The sequence below is a fragment of the Gopherus evgoodei genome, unplaced genomic scaffold, assembly GCF_007399415.2.
Source record: "Gopherus evgoodei ecotype Sinaloan lineage unplaced genomic scaffold, rGopEvg1_v1.p scaffold_88_arrow_ctg1, whole genome shotgun sequence".
Classification (NCBI taxonomy): Eukaryota; Metazoa; Chordata; order Testudines; family Testudinidae; genus Gopherus; species Gopherus evgoodei.
In genome coordinates, this window is record NW_022060109.1 from 246,812 (window position 1) to 269,000 (window position 22,189).

General features: G+C 60.7%; 2 protein-coding genes across 4 annotated transcripts; both read right to left on the minus strand.

Moving 5' to 3' along the window:
• On the minus strand, positions 1–2,580 carry LOC115644094 (diamine acetyltransferase 2-like). Its single transcript, XM_030548193.1, has 6 exons — positions 2,512–2,580; positions 2,169–2,223; positions 1,821–1,904; positions 1,107–1,208; positions 698–738; positions 1–177 (listed from the first exon to the last, which is right to left on the minus strand). The coding sequence occupies exons 1-6, from the start codon at positions 2,572–2,574 to the stop codon at positions 1–3; spliced, it is 522 nt and encodes a 173-aa protein (XP_030404053.1). The 5' UTR covers positions 2,575–2,580.
• A 3,653-nt stretch (positions 2,581–6,233) lies between these two features.
• Positions 6,234–16,777, minus strand: CHRNB1 (cholinergic receptor nicotinic beta 1 subunit). Of its 3 annotated transcripts, none has more exons than XM_030548197.1 (11): positions 16,678–16,777; positions 15,274–15,413; positions 14,053–14,097; positions 13,242–13,351; positions 12,948–13,056; positions 11,588–11,708; positions 9,274–9,465; positions 8,313–8,536; positions 7,981–8,153; positions 7,295–7,442; positions 6,234–6,538 (listed from the first exon to the last, which is right to left on the minus strand). In XM_030548197.1, exons 1-11 carry the CDS (start codon positions 16,727–16,729, stop codon positions 6,398–6,400), a joined length of 1,455 nt encoding a protein of 484 aa, XP_030404057.1. In that variant the 5' UTR covers positions 16,730–16,777; the 3' UTR covers positions 6,234–6,397. The 3 variants fall into 3 exon arrangements, with proteins under 3 accessions (XP_030404057.1, XP_030404056.1, XP_030404058.1); XM_030548196.1 differs by having other exon boundaries at positions 11,588–11,735; XM_030548198.1 differs by having other exon boundaries at positions 11,588–11,735; positions 16,682–16,731.
• Positions 16,778–22,189: the final 5,412 nt, after the last annotated feature.

Below are 22,189 nucleotides of genomic sequence, written 5' to 3' on the forward strand. Positions count from 1 at the left end.
CTAAATTGTGCTCTGGGCTGCCAGTCTCCGCAGGGCGTCCTCTTCTAAGTGGAAGAGGCTCCAGCCCTCCTTGGCCGTCAGGTCCTCGCCTCCCCGGCGGGCCAGGAAGTCCTTTTCCTTCGCCTTCCAGTTGGCCACGTGCATGCGGAGCTGGCCACAGCCCTTGCTCACTGCTGCCTGCAGGAGGCAGCAAAGACAGAGGGGTTAGCCTCACTGCTGGGGGGGGGATCTCCGCTATCAGGGGGCAGTACGGGGAGTAGGACACATGGAGGAGCAGAGAAAGGGGTTAGACTCGCTGCTGCAGGGGGAATCTCCACTACCTGAGGGCAATGCAGGGCATAGGACACGTGGAGTAACAGAGAGAGGGGTTAGAGCCACTGCTGTGGGGGGAATCTCTGCTACCAGGCAGCAGTGCAGGGCATAGGATACATGGCAAGGGGTGTGCGATGGTGGGGGTCAGAGAGCTGGGTGTCTCTCACACACACTGGCTAGTCACCCTAATCCTGGCCCATAACCGAAGTGATGAAGTGCCCAGGCCTCAGCCGATCCGGGTTGGGACTGGTCAGGGAGGAGGGGGGTGGGGGTGGTGACCCCAGCAAAGAGGGGTTGGCTCCCTAGGTCAGAGTTGAGGGGTTCAGGGTGGGGTGGGGGTGTTAGAGATAAGCATTTGCCCCCTCCCCCAGTAACAAAACCTCACCTGGGCAGCCTTCTCTATCAGCTGCTTCCCGATCCGCTGGCCTGTGGGAGCAACAGAAGTGAGGCCGGATGCCTGGGTTCTCTCCCCAGCTCTAGGAGGGGAGTGGGGGCTGGTGGTTAGAGCAGGAGGGGGCTGGGAGCCAGGACTCCTGGGTTCTCTCCCCAGCTCTGGGAAGGGAGTGGGGGCTGGTGGGTTAGAGTAGAGGGGGCTGGGAGCCAGGACTCCTGGGTTCTCTCCCTGGCTCTGGGAGGGGAGTGGGGGTGGTGGTTAGAGGAGGGGGGCAGGGAGCCAGGACTCCTGGGTTCTCTCCCCAGCTCTGGGAGGGGAGTGGGGGCTGGTGGGTTAGAGTGGAGGGGGGACTGGGAGCCCGGACGCCTGGGTTCTCCCCCTGGGCTCGGCCCAGCCGTACCTCTGAACTGAGGCTGGACATACAGATTGTCTATGTAGAGGTTCCTGCCCTTCCAGGCGCTGTAGGTGTAGCTGAACAGGACGTAACCCACGGCACTGCCACCTGCCGGGGGAATGACAGAGCCTTGGGCTGGGGCAGGATCTGCCGGCTTCACCCCAAGACCCACCCACCTCCAGCGACAGCAGCCGGTAGCTGTACAGGGCCCATGACACACAGAGTATCGTCGGCATCCTAGCCAGTGTGGGGTCGAAACGCACACAGCAGCAAGGGGCAGTGCCACACAAGCACGTACGGACCAGCAGGGGGCAGCGTCGCACGAGCGTGCACAGACCAGCACAGTGCGGTGGTGCACAAGTGCGCACACCAATCGTGAGCAGCCTTACACGTGTGATTACACACCAGCAGGGGGCCTCGCACACATGAACACACCAGTAGGGGGCAGGGTCGCCTGAGCGTGCGCCCCAGCAGGGCGCGGCATCGTGCACACACACACCAATAGGGGCGGCCGCACACACCAGCAGGGGGCATCGTCACACAAGCACACACACCAGCAGGGGGCAGCCTCGCACACATGCACACACCAGCAGGGGGCATCGTCACACAAGCACACACACCAGCAGGGGGCCTCGCACACGTGCACACACCAGCAGGGGGGCAGCCTCGCACATGCGCACACCCCAACAGGGGCGGCGTCGCACCAGCGCACACACCTACCCTCCTCGTTCGTTTGCCCAGGGGGCAGCTCCGCCAGGTAGCACTCGTATTGGGGTCGCGCCCCGAACCCGTCCTCTCTCAGCGCTGGGCAGGGGAAGGAGAGACACTCGTCAGGGCCCAGAGTGCCCCCCCAGGGGTGTGGGAAAGGGGGGGCACCAGAGTAGTGCACTGGGGAGGGGGCACTGCTGAATGGGAGGGAACCAGAGCCATGGGGCAAGGGGTGTGCAGAGCCAGAGACCCCCTCCACCACCCCTCACAGCTCAGACCCCCTATCCCTCCTCCTCTGCCCAGGACTCCTCCCCCTCTGCCCCCCATCCCTCCCTCCACCGCTCCCCCAAAGGCTCTTACCTTCCAGAGTGACTTTCACATCAGTGGGGGGCACCTCGTAATCAATGGCAATGTTCTGCAAGAGACAGCACCCACCTGAGTGCCCCAGAGCTGCCGCTGGTCCCAGACGCCCACCCCTGAGGGCCAGTCCCCTGTGACCCCCATCCTGAGCCTCTCCCTGCCCCAACCTCGGGAAGCCTGGGGTTCGCTCCCCAGCTTTGGGGAGGGAGTGGGGCCTAGTGGGTAGAGCAGGGAAGGGTGGGAGCCAGGTCTCCTGGGTTCTCTCCCCAGCTCTGGGAGGGGAGTTGGGGCTGGTGGGTCAGAGCAGGGGGGGAGCTGGGATCCAGGACCCCTCCCCCCTTACCTTGATAAACTGCATGAGGACTTTGCAGTCCTTCACCGTGCACGCTCGGATGATGCAGTTCATGGTGCCAGCTCCTTCCTCTGCCTCTTTTCCTTCCCGACCCTTGGACTCCTGCTGCCCCTTTAAGAGCAGCTGCCAGGGCGAGGTGGGGGCGGGGCTACACAACAAGAGGGAGGAGTTGTGTCCCACCCCTGAATCAGTTCGCTCCAGCGCCAGGAGGGGGCGCCTGGCAGGAAGGCGCCATCCCACGGCTCCCACCAAAGAGAGGGGATCCCACTACTGACACCAAGCAACCTCTGATTGCAAAGGAGCTTGGGGCCAGAGGGACGGTGACTCCATCTCCCCGCATAGAGAGTAATAGGGGACCTGGCGGGGCAGGGGGGACAGGTCTGCAGCCACAACTGAGTTTGAGATGGAGGAAATAGGGCTGGGTTTGAGGGTGGGACTGGCCTACACCGGGGGTTATGGGGAGCGAGGAAAATGGAGCCAGGGCTCCTGGGTCATGGACTGAGGTCTGAGAGGGGAGTAGGGTGGGATTCAGGACTCCTGGGTTCACTCCCCAGCTGTGGGAGGGGAGGGGGGGGTTAGTAGTTCAGAGGGGAGCTGAAATTCAAAACACACAATGGCCGCAAGCTGGGGATGGAACCCAGGAGTCCTGGCTCCCAGCCCCCCTGCTCTAACCACCAGACCCCACTCCCCTCCCAGAGCCAGGGAGAGAACCCAGGAGTCCGGGCTCCCAGCCCCCCTGCTCTGACCCACCAGCCCCCACTCCCCTCCCAGAGCCGCGGAGAGAACCCAGGAGTCCTGGCTCCCAGTCCCCCTGCTCTAACCACCGGACCCCACTCCCCTCCCAGAGCCGGGGAGGGAACCAGAGCCGTAACTAACTATTTTTTGCGCATAAAATTGTGCCCTCCATCTAATTTCATAGTCGTTACTTTGTGAAAAAACGGAGGACACGTCAGTAACAGGAATAATGACAATAGAAAGTTTATTTATTGGAATCACAGGACCCGTTTGAACCGGGGAGTCTTCGGGGGGGGAAAAATTGTTTGAATGACCAACAATCAGAGCGTTTGGTTCTGCTCCCAGTTCAGTCCTGAGCTTTTGTGTTCGGACTAAGGATGCCTGTTCTCTAAGAAATCGCCAGGAAATTCTGGCTGCCCCCCCATGCCAGCCCTGGGCTCTCACCTTCCCCCTGATGTCCCCCCCCTGCCACCCCAGCCCTGGGCTCCCCCCCACCGGTGCTGACTCCACCCGCTCCCCCTCTGGCCTCCAGCTGGGTCGGGGTAAGCGGCAGGGCTCCTGGCCGTGCCTCGGCCCAGGCTCCCTCCAGCCGGGGCTCCCGCCTCCAGGACCATCGGGGACCCGGGAGGGCAGAGCCGGGGGACCGGCCTGGCAGGGGGCTGAGGAGCTGGGGCGGGGCAGCCCGAGAGGGAGCGGAGCCCCGGAGAGCAGGACGTGGGCCCCACATGGCAGCGTCCCACCCTCTATGACCCAGCTGCTTCTGGCCTCCCCCGCTGTGGTGCTGGGGGGCGTCCGCCCTGCGGCACCTGCAGGAGGCTCTGTGTGCCCCACGGGGCAGCCCCCATCCCCAGTGTCCCCCGCTCGGAGCCTGCCCGGGCCAGCCACAAGGTGTGGGCGCTGCTCCCCCCGTGGCACGGACAAGCGGCCCCAGGGTGCCCCCCGTGCACGACGCACTGCTGCTGCCACAGGGCCACCCGAGGGGGGTAAGTGGGGCAATTTGCCCCAGGCCCCCACAAGAGTTTTTCGGGGCCCCTGGAGCAGGGTCCTTGACTCGCTCTGGGGGCCCCAGAAAACTCTCGTGGGGCCCGGGCCCCTGGAGTTTCTTCCACTATGGGTTTTTGGCAGCAATTTGATGGCGCGGGGGGGTCCTTCCACTCCAGGACCCGCCACCAAAGTGCCCCAAAGACCCACGGTGGGGAGGGGTCCTTCTGCTCCAGGACCCACTGCCAAAGTGCCCCGAAGACTTGCCCTGGGGGGTCCTTCCGCCCTGGGACCTGCCGCCGAACTGCCCCGAAGACCTGCAGTGGGGGGGTCCTTGTGCCCCGGGACCCCCTGTGGCCAAAGACCCCAGCCCCCCTGAATCCTCTGGGCATCTGGCTCGGGGCCCTGCAAGCGCGCCAGGGCGAAGCCCAAGCCGGGGAGCGGCCCCGATTGCTTCAGCCCGTGCCCAGGGAAGGGGGCGCCCGAGCCGGTGGGTGGCAGGGGCTGGGCAGGAGCAGGAAACGCCCGAGGCAGCCCAGTCTGCGCCCCGAGCTCCCCGCCTCCCTGCGATCCGGCCCCTGAGCCGGGCCGGGAGCTGCTGCGCCGGGTAGCGCTCGGGGTTGCTCAGTGCCACCGTGGTGCTCCACAATCCGCACCGGACCGGCCTCTGGCTCCTACCAAAACCCGCCTGGCAGCCGGGCCGGGCTTGTCCCCTGCCAGCCCCGCGGTTCGGGCCAGTTCTGAGCCGCCAAGGACTAAACCCACCGGGCTACGCTGGAGGACGAAGCCGCAGGGCACAAGCTGGAGTTACTGGGTAGTGGCTCCCCTAGGGTGACCAACAAGGCCACGTCTACACTACAGCATAAAATCGAAATTATTAAAACTGGTTTTATAAAATCGGTTTTACGCGTCCACACTAGGGCACATTACTTCGGTGGTGTGTGTCCATGGTCCTAGGCTACCATCGATTTCCGCAGCGGTGCACTCTGGGTAGCTACATTAAAGGAATGAGACCAATAACTTCGATTTCCGTCCACACTAACCCTAAATCGATATAGTAATATCAATTTTAGGGTTACTCCTCTCGTTGGGGAGGAATACAGAAATCGATTTTAAAAGCCCTTAAAATCGATTTAAAGTGCCTTGTAGTGTGGACAGGTACAGCATTAAATCGATTTAACGCTGTAGTGTGGACTAGGCCTCGTATAGGCTCCATTACCCCCCACCCCCTGTCCTGCTTGGTCACCCTAGGCTCGCCCCGTTCCCGCCCTGGGCTGGCTCAGGCCGGAGGAGTCAGGTGGGGGCGGCCCTGGAATCGCTGCAGCCCAAGTCCCGGGGCACGCAGAAAGGGGTTGCCGGTGGCGGGGGGGGGTTTGCAGGTATCGGGGTTCCTGTTCTCCAGGCAGCCGCCTGCAGGGAGGCAAGAAGCCCGACCCGGTTGGGGAGGGAGACAAGAAAAATCAGTCTTGTTCTGCACCCCTCTGCTGTGCGTGCCTGAGGCAAGTGGCTACCTCGGCACTGGAAAGAACCCAGGAGTCCTGGCTCCCAGCCCCCTCTGCTCTGACCCACCAGCCCCCACTCCCCTCCCAGAGCCGGGGAGAGAACCCAGGAGTGCGGGGTCTCAGCGCCTCCCCCCTCTAACCCACCAGCCCCCACTCCCCTCCCAGAGCCAGGGAGAGAACCCAGGAGTCCTGGGTCCCAGCCCCCCCTGCTCTAACCCACCAGCCCCCACTCCTCTCCCAGAGCTGGGGACAGAACCCAGGAGTCCGGGCTCCCAGCCCCCCCCTGCTCTAACCCACCAGCCCCCACTCCTCTCCCAGAGCTGGGGAGAGAACCCAGGAGTCCGGGCTCCCAGCCCCCCCCTGCTCTAACCCACCAGCCCCCACTCCTCTCCCAGAGCCGGGGAGAGAACCCAGGAGTCCGGGCTCCCAGCCCCTCCTGCTCTAACCCATCAGACACCGGATTCAATGACGCCGAAGGACCCGTTTTCACTGTGAACCAACCTGGGGGATTTATTCAGCCTCAGAAAACAAGCACCACCTCACAGCGCCCTCTGGAGGTCACGGGCAGAACTGACTCCCACCAGCTCCCGGGGCGTCAATCCGGAGTCACTCCGCTGCCCCCCGGCGGGTTGTGAACACGATTGGGAGTGACTCCGGATTTACGGGAAGGGGTGCTCGGGGGGCAGGTTGTAGCTGGCGTCGAGGAAGATGGTGAGGGTCCCGACGCTGGTGAAGGTGATGAACGTCCAGAGGAAAAGACGGTCGACGACCATCGCCACATACTGCCAGTCCTCCTTGAGCTGGGGGGAGATGGGGGTCCCGGGGGAGTGACATGGGGGGGCTGATCCTTGCAGCCCCCTAATGCTCTGCCTAGTAGGTGCACCTAGCGACCCCCAACCTAGCCCCACTGACCCCCCATAAACCTCCCCACCACCCCCTAAGCCTGTCCCATTGGCGGCCCATAACCCTGGCCTATCATAGCCCCCAACCCTGCCCCACTGACCACCATATACCTTCCCACCACCCCCAAAGTCTGCCTCTTTGGCTGCCCCGTAACCCTGCCCCATTGTGGCCCCCAACCCTGTCCCACTGACCCCCATAAACCTCCCCAACCCCCCAAGCCTGCCCCATTGGCCCCCCTTAACCCTGACCCATAGCGGCTCCCAACCTTGCCCCACAGACCCCTAAGACCCCCCTAAACTTGACCCACTGGCCTCTAACCCCGCCCCACCAGTCCCCTAGTCCTGCCTCACGCCCCCCTCACTTTGATGCCTTGGCCCCTAAACTTGCCCCACGGATCCCCTTAAACCTGCCCCATTGGCCCAAGCCTGCCCCACCAACCCCTCAGCAATCTTCCCCACCCTTCAAGCCTGCCCCACTGATCCCCCCTTAACCCTGACCCATAGGGGCCCCCATCCCTCCCAAACCAGCCCACTGTGCTCGGTGCTGGACAGACAGACAAACTCTAATCCCAGGGACCGGGGGGGCGGGGGCGTGTTGGCTGGGGCCGGAGCCAGAGTCCATGGGTGATGGGCAGCCGGCCGGTCCCCACTCACCGTGTCGTAGTCCTCCTGGTCCTGCAGCTGCCGGGCGATGTAGGTGACGGCGTCCATGGCAGACTTGAGGTCGGGCGGCAGGACGAGGCATTCGCTTGGCCCGTTGATGAACCGCCTCAGGTCCTGCGAGAAGGGGTCCTGGGAGAACCTGAAGAGATCACCGGGAAGAGGGCGTGAAGACCTCCACCGGGGCCCAGGAGATGCGCCCACCTCTGGGGCGGGGTGGCTAGTTACCCAGGGACCCCTTGCAGCGCTCAGATGCACCCACCTCTGGGGCAGGGCATGAGGGCTGCTTAACACCTGCATAGCCTTTTAGGCCAGGAAGAAAAGGGGAACCTCACATCTGGCTGAAACTCCACGGGGGAATTCAGAGAGACGGAAGAAAATGCTGAAAACCTCTGCCCCACAGCACCCCCTAGAGCAGCCCTGGGGCCAGCCCCGCCTGCCAGGGGAGAGCGCCCCCTGCTGAGCCCCCTGCCTCACTCTCTGCCCCACAGCTCCCCCTAGAGCAGCCCTGGGGCCAGCCCCGCCTGCCAGGGGAAAGCGCCCCCTGCTGAGCCCCCGCCCCGCTCCCTGCCCCACAGCACCCCCTAGAGCAGCCCTGGGGCCAGCCCCGCCTGCCAGGGGAAAGCGCCCCCTGCTGAGCCCCCGCCCCGCTCCCTGCCCCACAGCGCCCCCCATCTGACCTGTTAGGCTTGGGGAAGAGGAAGTCACAGGTGGGCTTGCGGATGAAATACTCATCTGTGCCTCGGTTGCTCTTGACCCCCAGTTCCCGTCTGGGGGCCGGGGGCGGTTTCAGGATGGCCTCTGGTTTCGGCCGCTGCAACCCCAGGTACCGTGGGAGCCGGTGAATAAAAATCTGCCCAGGAGAGAGAATCCAGGACCCCTCCGTGAGCCCCCGCCCTGGGGCCGGCATCCCCTAGAGAGGACAGGCCCCTGCCCCATTCCCCACCCCCCTGAGCCAGCCAGTCCCTGCCCTGGGGCCGGGTGGGAGCCGGGGGTGAAGGGGGCCCGTTACCTGCCGGACCCAGAAGGGCATGTCATGCGTCTTGGGCGAGCGGTGGTGCAGGTTGAGGACCACCACGCTGAGGATGACGGAGAAGGTCACCAGGATCATGGTGAACATGAGATACTTGACGATGATGGGCACCGCCAGCGACGTCTCCGGCACCTTCTCCGCCATCAGTAGCAGGAAGACGGTGAGGGTGAGCAGGGCGAAGATAGACAGGGTCATCTTCTCCCCTGCGCAGAGACCATGGAGGGGCATCAGCCAGGCCCGGGGACAACTGGGAGACCTGTGCCCATCTAGCCTGGCCTCTGGTCTCTTCCCATGAGAGGGGTTGTGGGGCCCATCTAACATGGCCTCTGGTCCCTCTCCTGGCACAGGGGATTCTGGTGCCCATCTAACATGGCCTCTGGTCTCTCTCCTGGCACAGGGGATTCTGGTGCCCATCTAACATGGCCTCTGGTCTCTCTCCTGGCACAGGGGATTCTGGTGCCCATCTAACATGGCCTCTGGTCTCTCTCCTGGCACAGGGGATTCTGGTGCCCATCTAACATGGCCTCTGGTCTCTCTTCTGGCACAGGGGATTCTGGTGCCCATCTAACATGGTCTCTGGTCTCTCTCCAGGCACAGGGGATTCTGGTGCCCATCTAACATGGTCTCTGGTCTCTCTCCTGGCACAGGGGATTCTGGTGCCCATCTAACATGGTCTCTGGTCTCTCTCCGGGCACAGGGGATTCTGGTGCCCATCTAACATGGCCTCTGGTCTGCCAAGGTGCCCACCTAGGATGGACTCAGGTCTGCTCAGGGAGACCGGAGTCCTGGCACTGGATTCCTCCCCTCCCCTGGAAAGGAGGCAGTTCCTGGGATGAGAGGAAAACCTGGCACCAGGTTCCTGCCCCCTGGAATGGGTCCAGCCCTTCCCTTGCCCCCCACTGCCCCAGGGGCAACCTGTGCCCGTCTACCCGGCACCCACCGGCGTCAGGGGGCAGGTAGAAGACGAAGATGGCCAGGATGGTGATGAGGATGCAGGGGATGATGACGTTGATGATGTAGAAGAGCGGTTTGCGGCGGATGATGAGATAGAAGGTCAGGTCCTCGTGTTGTGAATCCCCGGGCAGCGTGTTGCGCCGTGCCGGCTTGTGCCGGATCTCCCACTGCCCGTTGTCTGGAGGGCAAAGGAGCGGGTCAGGGGCAAAGGGGTGCCAATCCGGAGTCACCCCACTAGGAGTGGCAGGGGAGTGCGGCCCAGAGACCATTGGTGGCAGAAGTGGGATCACTACCCTGAATGTGCAGGGATTGGCTGTGTGATGCTGTGCAGGTTGTGTCTGTGTGTCAAGTAACTGTGTGTGTGTGTGTGCGGGTGTGCATAGCTGGCGCTGTGTGTGTCATGTTGCATGTGTGTCGCTCGATGTGTGTCACTCTGTGTGTGAGGTGGCTTTGTGCATGTGTCACTGTGTTTGTGGTGTGGCTGGGTGTCATTCTGCCTGTGTGGATTGTGGCTTTGCCTGTGTATCGCTCTGGGTGTGTTTTGTTGCGTGCATCATGGCTGTGTGTGTGCGTTGCTCTGGGTGTGTTGTGGTCATGTGTGTGACACTGTATGGGTGTGTGGAGCTGTATGTTGTGGTTGTTCCTGTGTGCATGTAGTGGTTGTCAGTGTATGTGTGTTGCTCTGTGTGTTGTGGTGGCATGTGAGATATGGCTGTGTGTGTGTACCTCTCTCTCTCTGTAGCTCTGTGTGTGTTGTGGTTGTGCATACCTGGCTGTGTGTGTGTGACAGAGAGATGGCCATGTGTGTAGCTCTGTGCGTGTTTGAGATGATGGTGTGTTGTGTGCATGGCTGTGCATGTGTAGGTGTGTGTGTAACTCTATTTGCGTGTGTCTTGTGGTTGTGTATGCATGGCTGTGTGTGTGTGTAGCTCTGTGTGTTGTGTGCATGTGTAGCTGTGAGTGTGTTTGTGTAGGTGTGTGTTTTGATTGTGCACTTGTAGCTTGTGTGTGTAGCTGTGTGTGTGTGTGTGTCTGTATAGCTCTGTGTGTTGTGATTGTGCATGTGTGACTCTGTGATGTGTGTGAATGTGTAGCTCTGTGTGCATGTAGCTGTGTGCGTCTCTCTGTGTGTAGCTGTCTCTGTGTGTAGCTGTGTGTGTTGCTCTGTGTATGTGTGTTTCTCTGTGTGTAGCTGTGTGTGTCTCTGTGTGTAACTGTGTGCGTGTGTAGCTGTGTGTATGAGTGTAGCTCTGTGTGTGTCTCTGTGTAGCTGTGTGTGTGTAGCTGTGAGTGCATGTAGCTGTGTGTCTTTGTGTGTAGCTGTGTGTTTATGTCTGTGTGTAGCTGTGTGCGTGTGTAGCTCTGTGTGCATCTGTGTGTAGCTGTGCATGAGTAGCTGTGTGTATCTGTCTGTCTGTGTGTGTGCAGATCTATATGTGCATAGCTGTGTGTGTATCTGTGTGTAGTTGTGTGTGAGTCTGCGTAGCTGTGTGTGTGTGTGTAGCTGTGTGTGTGTCTGCGTGTCTCTCTCTGTGTGTAGCTGTGTGCGTCACTCTGTAGCTGTGTGTGTGTGTGTGTGTGTAGCTGTGTGTGTCTGTGTGTAGCTATGTGCATGTGTAGCTCTGTGTGCATCTGTGTGTAGCTGTGTGTGTGTGTGCATAGCTGTGTGTGTGTGCGTCTCTCTCTCTCTCTGTGTAGCTCTGTGTGTGTCAGTGTGTAGCTGTGCATGAGTAGCTGTGTGTATCTGTCTGTCTGTGTGTGTGTAGATCTATATGCGCATAGCTGTGTGTGTATTTTTGTGTAGTTGTGTGTGAGTCTGCGTAGCTGTGTGTGTGTGTCTGTGTGTAGCTGTGTGTGTGTGTGCGTGTCTCTCTCTGTGTGTAGCTGTGTGCGTCACTCTGTAGTTGTGTGTGTGTATCTGTGTGTGTGTGTGTGTAGCTCTGTGTGTGTGTAGCTGTGTGAGTCTGTGTGTAGCTCTGTGTATGTGTGTGTGTGTGTGTCTGCGTGTAGCTCTGTGTGTGTAGCTGTGGGTGCGTAGCTCTGTGTGTGTAGCTGTGGGTGCGGCTGTGTGTGTGTAGCTGTGTGTGTGTGTGCGTGTATAGCTCTGTGTGTGTAGCTGTGAGTGCGGCTGTGTGTGTCTGTGTGTAGCTCTGTGTCTGTATGTGTGTGTCTGTGTGTAGCTGTGTATGTGTGTCTGTGTGTCTGTGTGTAGCTGTGTGTGCAGCTCTGTGTGTGTGTGTGTGTGTGTGTGTGTGTGTGTGTGTGTGTGTGTAGCTGTGGGTGCAGCATGCCCGGCTCACCAATGAAGGTGTTGTCGAAGACGACGATCTCGCGCACCTCGCGCCCGTCCTCGCCCAGCGGGTGCAGGAGGCCGAGCTCGGCGGCGCTGTAGGCGTACGACTGGAACACCATGCTGCAGTTCTGCCAGTCGAAGGGGAAGTAGGTCACCTGGGCATGGGAGAGATGGTGTGGATGCAGCGCCCCCTGCTGGACCCTCGGCACCTCGCCCCTGCTGGGCCCCCCTGCATGATGCCCCCTGCTGGACCCTCGGCACCGCACCCCTGCTAGGCCCCCCTGCATGGCGCCCCCTGCTGGACCCTCAGCACGGCACCCCCTGCTGGGCCCCCTGCATGGCGCCCCCTGCTGGACCCTCGGCACCGTGCCCCTGCTGATCCCCCTGCATGGCGCCCCCTGCTGGACCCTCGGCACCACGCCCCTGCTGGGCCCCGCTGCATGGCGTCCCCTGCTGGACCCTCGGCACCACGCCCCTGCTGGGCCCCCCTGCATGGCGCCCCCTGCTGGACCCTCGCACCGCACCCCCTGCTGGGCCCCCTGCATGGTGTCCCCTGCTGGACCCTCAGCACCTCGCCCCTGCTGGGCCCCCTGCATGGTGTCCCCTGCTGGACCCTCAGCACCTCGCCCTTGCTGGGCCCCCTGCATGGCGCCCCCTGCTGGACCCTCGGCACGGCATCCCCTGCTGGGCCCCCTGCATGGTGCCCCCTGCTGGACCCTCAGCACCGCACCCCTGTTAGGCCCCCCTGCATGGTGCCCCTTGCTGGACCCTCGGCACCTCGCCCCTGCTGGGCCCCCTGCATGGCGCCCCCTGCTGGGCCCCTCTGCCTCCTGCTGGGCCCCTTTGCCCCCTGCAGCACCGTGCCCCCTGCTGGAGCCCCTCGGCACCACGCCCCCTATTGATCCCCTCTGCCCCCTGCTGGCCCCCTCAGCACGGTGCCCCCTGCTGGATCCTTCTGCCCCCTGCTGGGCCCCTCTGCTCCTGCAGCACTGCTTCCCCTGCTGAGCCCCTCTGAACAGCGCCCCCTGCTGGAGCCCTCGGTATGGCGCCCCCCTGCTGGGCCCCTCTGCTCCCTGCAGCACCGCGCCCCCTGCTGGGCCCCTGCAGCACTGCCTCCCCTGCTGAGCCCCTCTGAACAGCGCCCCCTGCTGGAGCCCTCGGTATGGCGCCCCCCTGCTGGGCCCCTCTGCTCCCTGCAGCACCGCGCCCCCTGCTGGGCCCCTGCAGCACCGTGCCCCCTGCTGGGCCCCTCTGCTCCCTGCAGCACCACGCCCCCTGCTGGGCCCCTGCAGCACTGCCCCCCCCACTGAGCCTCTCTGAACAGCGCCCCCTGCTGGGAGCCCTCTGCAGCCCCGCGCCCAGCTCACCTGGATGCTGCAGCTGCTGCGGTAGAGAGCTGGGGGAAGCCAGCGAACGGCCCCAACGTGCGACACCAAAACATTCACAGCCAATGCGATGTCGAAATTCCCATCGTTACTGAAAGAAAGAAAGAAAGAAAGAAAGAAAGAAAGAAAGAAAGAAAGAAAGAAAGAAAGAAAGAAAGAAAGAAAGAGGGGGCGCCACTTGGGCAAAGGACACCCCCTGTCCTATTCGCACACCGCGCTCAGCTTGTGCTAGGGCCTCGGGCTGCCCCCCCAGCCCCGGCCCCTCGCCCGGCTCACTTGTTCATGAGGTAGATATCTGGGAGCCAGACTTTGTCGGACGAGGTCCGGATGGACGTGATGTCGTCGAAGTCGGACACGTTCCAGCTCAGGCGATAGTCTGTCCACTCCTGAGTGTGGCCGACAGGGAGGGGTGGACGGGAGGGGAAAGAGACAGGGTGAGTGGGAAAGAAAGAAAGAAAGAAAGAAAGAAAGAAAGAAAGAAAGAAAGAAAGAAAGAAAGAAAGATGAATGTGAAATAAAGAAAGAATGAGTAAGAATGAGTGTGAAAGAAAGTAAGAAAAAAGAATTGAGTGTGAAAGAAAGAAAGACAAAGAAAGGAAGGAAGGAAGGAAGGAAGAGAAAAGATGAGTGTGAAAAAATGTAAGGATAAGAGTGAAAGAAAGAAAGAAATAACTCCTCCCCCTGTGTTTGTCCTCCCAGCCCCACCCCATCCTGTGAGGCCAGGCAGGGCTGTTTGCCCCATGGCACAAATGGGGAAACTGAGGCACACAGTGATCTGCCCGCCGTCTGTGGCTGAGCTGGGAATGGACCAGCCCCCCGCCTGGCTGCTGTTATAAATAAGGAAGCAGAGCTGGGGCACCTTTCCTCATTGTCCCCCCTTTTATAACCCACAGAGCCCCCCCCCACAACACACAACTAGAAATCTACTCCTGCACTTCCCCCAGTAGCCATTAGGTGGAGTCAGCTACCTGCCCAGGTGTGAAGAGGCAGACTAGGGAACGCAGCCCCCCCTCCCCATCTGGGATGGGATATGTGGGGGGCAGTAGGCATGGAAATAGTTTGGGGTGGGTGGGGGGAAGGTACCCACCAGGTCCATATACACCTTCGTGGTCAGCTCCTCGTCTTTTTCATTCTGGGAGGGTGGGGGTGAGAAAAGGTTAAAAAGTCATTCGGGGGATACCCCCTCCACCTCCAGAATCCTGCCCCCTCCCCAGTATTGGTACCTCCCCCGTGTAACCCCCTTGAGAATGCCCCTCCTAGTGGAGGTATGTTGGGAGGAATAGGGCCCTTTCGGGGGAGACTGGCCAGTGGGGGTTGGTTTTTGGTGGGCAGATAGATGGGGCTGAGATGGACTCCCGCCTGGTGTGCCAACCCCATGAACTTATCCAGTGTCCCCTCCCCCTCCAGCCCAATTTCCTCCCCCCGTTCCCCGTCCACTGCTATTTATAAAGTGCCTGGGATGGGCTCCGTGACAGCTGCTGTCTCTGTCCGTGGGCCAAGGGGGCTGGCGAGAGGTCCTTAACCCTCTCCGTGCCAGAGTCGGAGATCCTGCTGCCTTCCCCCCACGGGCGCTAGCTGCCTCAAGAAAGAAATCTAGAGCGAGAGGCCCAGGCGTCACAGCCGAAGCAACTGCGTTCTAGGTCGCTGTAGTGTGGCTTTGGGCCCTGGCCTGAAAGAAACTACTGGAAAGCTAATCTAGAACACAGTCGGTGCAGCACAGGAGCAGAGGTGCGCTAGGCCGCTCTAGAACATGGGCTAGAATAGCTCTGGAACGTCACTGGGGAGACCATCTAGGACACAGGGTCATGTTCTAGGCTGCTCTAGATAGCACTGGGGGGCGGTGATTGGTCTAGGCTGCTGCCAAGGAGGTCACCTCAGAACACAGCACCCACTGGCCAGTATCGATCAGGAGTTGCTGTGTTCTAGGCCACTCTAGAACCCAGCCTGAAATAGCCTCGGTAACCAGTCTGGAACGTCATCAGGGAGGAAGCCTAGAGGACGGTCTTCTCTGGGCAGTGCGCATGGCCATGCCATACAGCTGAGCTAGAAAAGGTCCCCCCCCAAAAGCCAATCTAGATTGCAGTCCCTTTGGGCCATCAAGGACCAGGAGCTACAGGCACTAGACTGGTCTAGAACATGGTCTAGAACAATATGAGTGGCTCATCCACCATCCCATGTGTAAGCTAATCTAGAACATGTTCTCTTTTTTGCCAGCAAAGGACCAGGAACTCTGGCCCAGGACAACCTAGAACCTGGTCTAGAACATTCCAGGGGTGTGTGTGGCGGATCTAGAACTCTGGTTCCTCACCAAGCTGATGAGCTGCGAGAGCGACATGCCCACCCGGACGAACACCTTGTCGGTGAGGGTGCGGGCGGGGCGAACGTTGGGGTTGTAGTTCTCAAACAGCTTCTCCAGGAGACGCTCCTCGGTCTCCAAGCCGCCCGCCACTGCCGGGAGAGAGAAAATGTGTGTGTGTTTGTGTGTGTGTGTGTGTGTGTGTGTGTGTGTGTGTGTGTGTGTGTGTGTGTGTTTCCCCCTCACACCCCCCTGCAGCCTGGTACTGCTCCATGGGACATAGCTAACTACTGAGCCGACTATCTATCCATCCATCCATCCATTCCCCCCTCCCCACACATTCCCTCTATCCATCCCCACCCAGACACACCTTTATCTCTCCACCCATCCCTCCATCCCCCCACACCCGTCAATCTGTCTGTCCCCACAGCCCCTCTGCCTATCCATCCCCACCCAGACACACCTCCGTCTCTATCCCTCTCTCCTCATCCATTCATCCCTCCCCACACGTTCCCTCTATCCATCCCCACCCAGACACACCTTTATCTCTCCACCCATCCCTCCATCCCCCCACACCCATCAATCTGTCTGTCCCCACAGCCCCTCTGCCTATCCATCCCCACCCAGACACACCTCTGTCTCTATCCCTCTCTCCTCATCCATCCATCCCCACCCCCCGCCCGGGCACCTCTATGTCTCTATCCATCTTTCAATCCTTCCTTCCATCCATCCATCTGGCTGGCTGTCCCCCCACAGCCTTCAGTCTGTCTGTCCCCACACCCCTCTATCTATCCATCCCCATACAACCCCTAGGATCTATCTATCCATTCACTCCCACCCATACATCTATCTCCACACAACCTCTGTCTATCCATCCATGCCCCCCATTCATCCTCATCTCCCCATTCACCCATCCATCCATCCCCCTCACCCATTCATCCCCATCCACCCCTCCTCCCACCCATTCATCCCCCAACCCTCTCATTCATCCCCATCCATTCATCCCCCAACCCTCCCATTCATCCCCATCCGTCCTTCTTCCCTATCTACCCCATCCATCCCCCAGGCCACCCATTCATCCCCATCCACCCCATTCATCCCAATCCATCCCACACACCCATTCTTCCCCCCACCCATTCATCCCCATCCATCCATCCCCCAACCCTTCCATTCATCCCTATCCCCCCATCCATTCATCCCCCAACCCACCCATTCATCTCAATCCACTCCCACATCCCCTTTATCTATCCCTCTACCGCCCCCACATCTACATCAGATCTCTGTCCCCATATCTCGCCCCAGTGCCCATGGCTCTACCTGCTCTACCGGGGGCCCCATCTGTCCCTGCCTGGAGGGCCCCCTCTCTGGCCCCACACTCCACTCTCTAGCTGGGGCCTGGCTCGGGGCGGGGCTTACCCACTGTGGGGAGAAGCCAGAGGATCACCAGCACTGAGGGCGCCCGTGCCATGGCTGTGTCCGTGTGTCCGTCTGTCTCCTTGAGGCCCAGCTGCCACCCAGCCTGCCTGCCCCCCACCCGCCGCCCCATTGGTCCCACCAGCTGTCACTGGAGTGTGTGTGGGGGGGTGGAGAGTTCCGGGGCAGGGGAGGGGGCCACGTTCCACAGCTGCCGTGGGAAATCTGGAGGCGCCACCTGTTCTGGACTGGGGGGGGGCGGGGAAGCAGGGATCTTTAACCCTTTGGGACCCAGAGCCTGCTAGGGGAGGTGAAGGGTTCCGAGCAGGATTCAAACCCATGCGCCTCTGTAGAGGCCAGATAGATAGATAGATAGAGGGGTGGATGGGGATAGATAGATAGATAGATAGATAGATAGAGGGGGTGGATGGGGACAGATAGATTAGGCCAGATATATAGATAGATAGAGGGGTGGATGGGGATAGATAAATAGATAGATAGAGGGGGTGGATGGGGATAGATAGATAGATAGATAGAGGGGGTGGATGGGGACAGATAGATTAGGCCAGATATATAGATAGATAGAGGGGTGGATGGGGATAGATAAATAGATAGATAGAGGGGGTGGATGGGGATAGATAGATAGATAGATAGAGGGGGTGGATGGGGACAGATAGATTAGGCCAGATAGATAGATAGAGGGGTGGATGGGGATAGATAGATAGATAGATAGATAGATAGAGGGGGTGGATGGGGACAGATAGATTAGGCCAGATAGATAGATAGAGGGGTAGATGGGGATAGATAGATAGAGGAGGTGGACAGGGACGGATAGATAGATAGAGGGGGTGCATGGGGATAGCTAGCTAGAGGGGGTGCATGGGGATAGATAGATAGATAGATAGATAGAGGGGGTGTCTGGGGATAGATAGATAGATAGATAGAGGGGTGGATGGGGATAGATAGAGGAGTAGATGGGGATAGATAGATAGAGGAAGTGGACAGGGACAGATAGAGGGGGTGTATGGGGATAGATAGATAGATAGAGGGGGTGCATGGGGATAGACAGATATAGGGGATGGATAGATAGATAGAGGGGGTGCATGGGGATAGATGGAGGGTGGGAGGTGGGGGACAGGCAGAGGGGTGGATGGGGGGCTTTCAGGGGCTGATGCCACCTGGAGACAGGGAAGACCCGGAACCGGATTCCCCTGTGCCCTGGAAAGGCCCCTGGGCAGGTTATAGAATTTAACAGTGTCATCGCATATCTGGGGGGAAGGTACCTCGGGAGGTATCTAGTCCAACCCCCTGCTCAAAGCAGGAGCAGTCCCCAGATTTTTACCCCAGTTCCCCAAATGGCCCCCTCAGGGATTGAACTCACAACCCTGGGTTTAGCAGGCCAATGCTCCAACCACTGCGGGGCTGAGGAAAACCCGGGGCTGGATCGTGTCCCCCCTCGCCGGTGAGATGGAAGGCCTGGAACTGGATCCAGGTGTGGCCTGGAATGGAGTTAAATGGCAGCCACTTCTCCCGGAGGCAGGTAAATCCTGGAGCTGAATCACAGCGCCCTCCTGGATTGGAGCTGGGGGGTAGCTGCTCCCTGCCCCTGGGAATGGGGTAAATCCCAGATCCAGAGCCCTGGAATGGAGCCAGAACTGCCCCTTATTCCCCTCCTGAAGACGGGGAAATCCCGGAGCCAGATCCCGGCTTGGAGTCCCACACGGGCCCCCCCCACTAGGACAGGGGTAAATCCCAGAGCCAGATCCCAGCTCAGAGTCCCACATAGCCCCTCCCCCTGGGACAGGGGTAAATCCTGGAGCCGGATCCCGGCTCGGAGTCCCACATAGCCCCTCCCCTTGGGACAGGGGTAAATCCCGGAGCCAGATCCAGGCTTGGAGTCCCACACAGCCCCTCCCCGAGGACAGGGGTAAATCCTGGAGCCGGATCCCGGCTTGGAGTCCCACACATCCCCTCCCCCCGGGACAGGGGTAAATCCTGGAGCCGGATCCCAGCTTGGAGTCCCACACAGCCCCTCCCCCTGGGACAGAGGTAAATCCTGGAGCCAGATCCCAGCTTGAAGTCCCACACAGCCCCTTCCCCTGGGACAGGGGTAAATCCCAGAGCCAGATCCTAGCTCAGAGTCCCACATAGCCCCTCCCCCTGGGACAGGGGTAAATTCTGGAGCCGGATCCCTGCTTGGAGTCCCACACAGCCCTTGCCCCCCGGACATGGGTAAATCCCGGAGCCAGATTCCGGCTTGGAGTCCCACACAGCCCCTCCCCGAGGACAGGGGTAAATCCTGGAGCCGGATCCCTGCTCGGAGTCCCACAGAGCCACATGGAGTCAGGTAGAATCATAGAAATGTGGTTTATTCCCTTGGTTGTGCAGGTCGGGAGGGGCTGGCCCCATTGCACTGGGAGGGTTATTGCAGAGGGAGGGGCTGGCACCCATGCAGGGACCCCAGGGTGCAGGCCAAGGCCCTTATTGCTGTCTGTGCAGGGACAGGGTGGGGGAGGGGCAGGAAGAAGAAGGAGGAGCTATAAAGGGGCGTGGCCGAAGAGGGGCGGGGCCATAACAGGGAGGGGCTGTAGAGGAGGGGCCAGGGGAAGTAGGGGGAGGGGCAGGCAGGAGCCAGAGAGGGAGTAGGGGGTAAGAAAGGAGGGAGAGGGGCAGTAAGCCAGACTGGGGGTGGGGAAGGGAATGAGGGGAGGCCTAGGGAGTATGGCCAGAGGAAAGGGGGGGCCCAGGAGGGTCCCGTGTTCTCCTCGCCCACCCGCTACACATGGTTGGGGGCAGGCTGGGGCCCTGGGGTGGGGGGTCAGAGCTGTACAGAGATATACACAATGTCGGCTAGTTGTACAAAATACACACGTGAGAAAGAGAGGTACCCCCCGATCTCCGGAGCCCCCCAAGCCAGATTCTCTCCCGCCGTCATGCATGTGACCTGAGTCCTTCACCCCATGTGGCATGATCCGGGCGGGGCCAGCCCCAACCGCCAGGGGAGAGCGCCCCCTGCCCCGCTCCCTGCCCCACAGCACCCCCTAGCACCACCCTGGGGCCAGCCCTGCCTGCCGGGGGAGAGCGCCCCCTGCTGAACCCCCCAGCCTCCTCCCTGCCCCACAGTGCCAGCCCCCGCCTCCCACCCTGCCCCACAGCGCCTCCTAGCGCCAGCCCCTGCCCCACTCTCCACCCCACAGCGCCCCCTAGCGCCGCCCTGGGGCCAGCCCACTGCCAGGGGAGAGCGCCCCCTGCTGAGCCCCCCGCCCTGCTCCCTGCCCCCTAGTGCCTTCCTGGGGCCAGTCCCTGCCTGCCAGGGGAGAGCGCCCCCCTCCCCGACACCAGTGAAAAGACGAAGGTAGAGGTCACTGTGTGTGTGTGTGTGTGTGTGTGTGTGTGTGTGTGTGTGAGAGAGAGAGAGAGAGAGTCTGTGTGTGTCTGTGTGTCAGTCTCTCCGCGTGTCTGTGTGTGTGTGTGTGTGTGTGTGTGTGTGTGTGTGTGTGTGAGAGAGAGAGAGAGAGAGAGTCTGTGTGTGTCTGTGTGTCAGTCTCTCCGCGTGTCTGTGTGTGTGTGTGTGTGTGTGTGTGTGTGTGTGTGTGTGTGTGTGAGAGAGAGAGAGAGAGAGTCTGTGTGTGTCTGTGTGTCAGTCTCTCCGGGTGTGTGTGTGTGTGTATATCTGTATTTGCTGCCCCCTGCTGGCTGCTCCACCCCCCTTCCCTCTCGCAGACTAGACGGACTCACAACCGCTCCTGTATGTCAAGCCCCCCCCCCATCGCCTCTTTGTGGGCTCCCTGTAGACCCCCACTCACCACGGACCTTCCACCCAGGCATCACGAGGGGCAATTCTCCTGGGAGGGGGGCAGAGGGGATCCCCCCATATTCCTGAGTTCTTCCAATCACCTGTTATTGCCTGTCATGGGGAGAGGGGAGGGGATGGGAGACCCCCCCCTTCGCAGCTAGTTATGGCTCTTTCTTTGCCCCCTCCCGTCTAGGGGGGGCTGTTGGTATTTACCCTGGATATGGCTGGTGGCCAGACTGGCTAGCGGGGTGTAGCCAGGTGATGCTCCTCCCGTCATGGCTGGGAAAATATTGAACCAGGGAGAGAATCCAGGAGTCCTGGCTCCCAGCCCCCCTGCTCTAACCACCAGCCCCCACTCCCCTCCCAGAGCCAGGGAGAGAACCCAGGAGTCCTGGCTCCCAGCCCCCCCTGCTCTGACCAACCAGCCCCCACTCCCCTCCCAGAGCTGGGGAGAGAACCCAGGAGTCCTGACTTTAGGAAGGGAATGGGGTGCACTGGGTTGTAGCAGGAGTGGGGGATGGGTGGGCTGGGAACCCGGATTCCTGGGTTCTCTCCCCAGCTCTGGGAGGGGAGTGGGGGCTGGTGGGTCAGAGCAGGGGGGGGCTGGGAGCCAGGACTCCTGGGTTCTCTCCCCAGCTCTGGGAGGGGAGTGGGGGCTGGTGGGTTGGAGCAGGGGGGCTGGGAGCCAGGACTCCTGGGTTCTCTCCCCGGCTCTGGGAGGCGGGCGACACATGGCAGAGGATCCGAGTCCGATAATTAAAAACCTAGGCCAATGCCTGGCCTAAGGGGAACAGAAAGTGACTTTGACTCCCCCCATCCCGACATATTCCCCCTCCCTCTGCCACTAAGCAATAAAATACAACAGGTGTCCATCAAGCATCCCCCCCGGCATGTACCCCCCACCCCGGGCGATTGTCCTGGAGTCTGGATCCAGATTCCTCGTGACTGGCTCTGTCTCCTGTTGCTGCAGGGCTACGTCCTACAGAATTTGGCATGTTGGAGGGGGAGGGGCCGGTGGGAAAAGGGGGTGGAGTTCCCGGTCGCCCCTCACTTCCACTCCCCCCCGGATTGGCTTCTCATTTCCATCGAAACAGTGAAGAAATCCGGAACGGCTGGCTCTCTTCCCCCCCCATGACAATGTCACCCCCTGGTGGTCAAAGAAGGTACAACGCCCCGGTACGTGCCGCAGAAGGTGACGTCTAGGACACTCCCTCCTGCTGTGACAGCGTTGACACCTAGTGGGGAGAAAGGGTATCAACTATACGGTGGCAGAACCATCTCCCCCCCCTCAGTGTGACAATGTCACCACCTCCTGGTGGGAAAGAGGAACACGCCATCTTTTTATTGCAAGGGAAAGTGGCGTATGTAATAGTCTCTCCCAACGTGACCGTGTCGCCGCTTGGTGGTCTCACACCAGGGGGCGACGGCCCAATGTCTCCGTCCTCCGCTGGAAGAGGGCAGGATACCCAATTAATTTTTTTATTGCAAATGGAAGGTCTCGCCCAGAACGTCCTTTCCCGATGGGACCCAGCGGTCGAAAAGCGTATCGTCCGTTGGGTAATGGAAGGGGATGTTTCGAACAGTTTTCCCAATGTCGCCCTCCGCTGATGGGAAAAGGCATCACACCCGTATTGCGGCAATCAGACGCTTTCCCAATGTCATCCTCCACTGGTGGGAAAAGGCATCACACCCGTATTGCGGCAATCAGACGTTTTCCCA

Coding starts and splice junctions, on each gene's coding strand:
- LOC115644094 (XM_030548193.1), bottom strand. CDS start 2,574: ATGAACTGCATCATCCGAGCGTGCACGGTGAAGGACTGCAAAGTCCTC. Junction 1,905..2,168: donor TGTGAAAGTCACTCTGGAAG/GTAAGAGCCTTT, acceptor TCCCCTGCCCAG/CGCTGAGAGAGGACGGGTTC. Junction 739..1,106: donor TGTCCAGCCTCAGTTCAGAG/GTACGGCTGGGC, acceptor TTGCTCCCACAG/GCCAGCGGATCGGGAAGCAG.
- CHRNB1 (XM_030548196.1), bottom strand. CDS start 16,729: ATGGCACGGGCGCCCTCAGTGCTGGTGATCCTCTGGCTTCTCCCCACA. Junction 13,057..13,241: donor GATATCTACCTCATGAACAA/GTGAGCCGGGCG, acceptor TCTTTCTTTCAG/TAACGATGGGAATTTCGACA. Junction 9,466..11,587: donor CTTCGACAACACCTTCATTG/GTGAGCCGGGCA, acceptor TTTGCCCTCCAG/ACAACGGGCAGTGGGAGATC.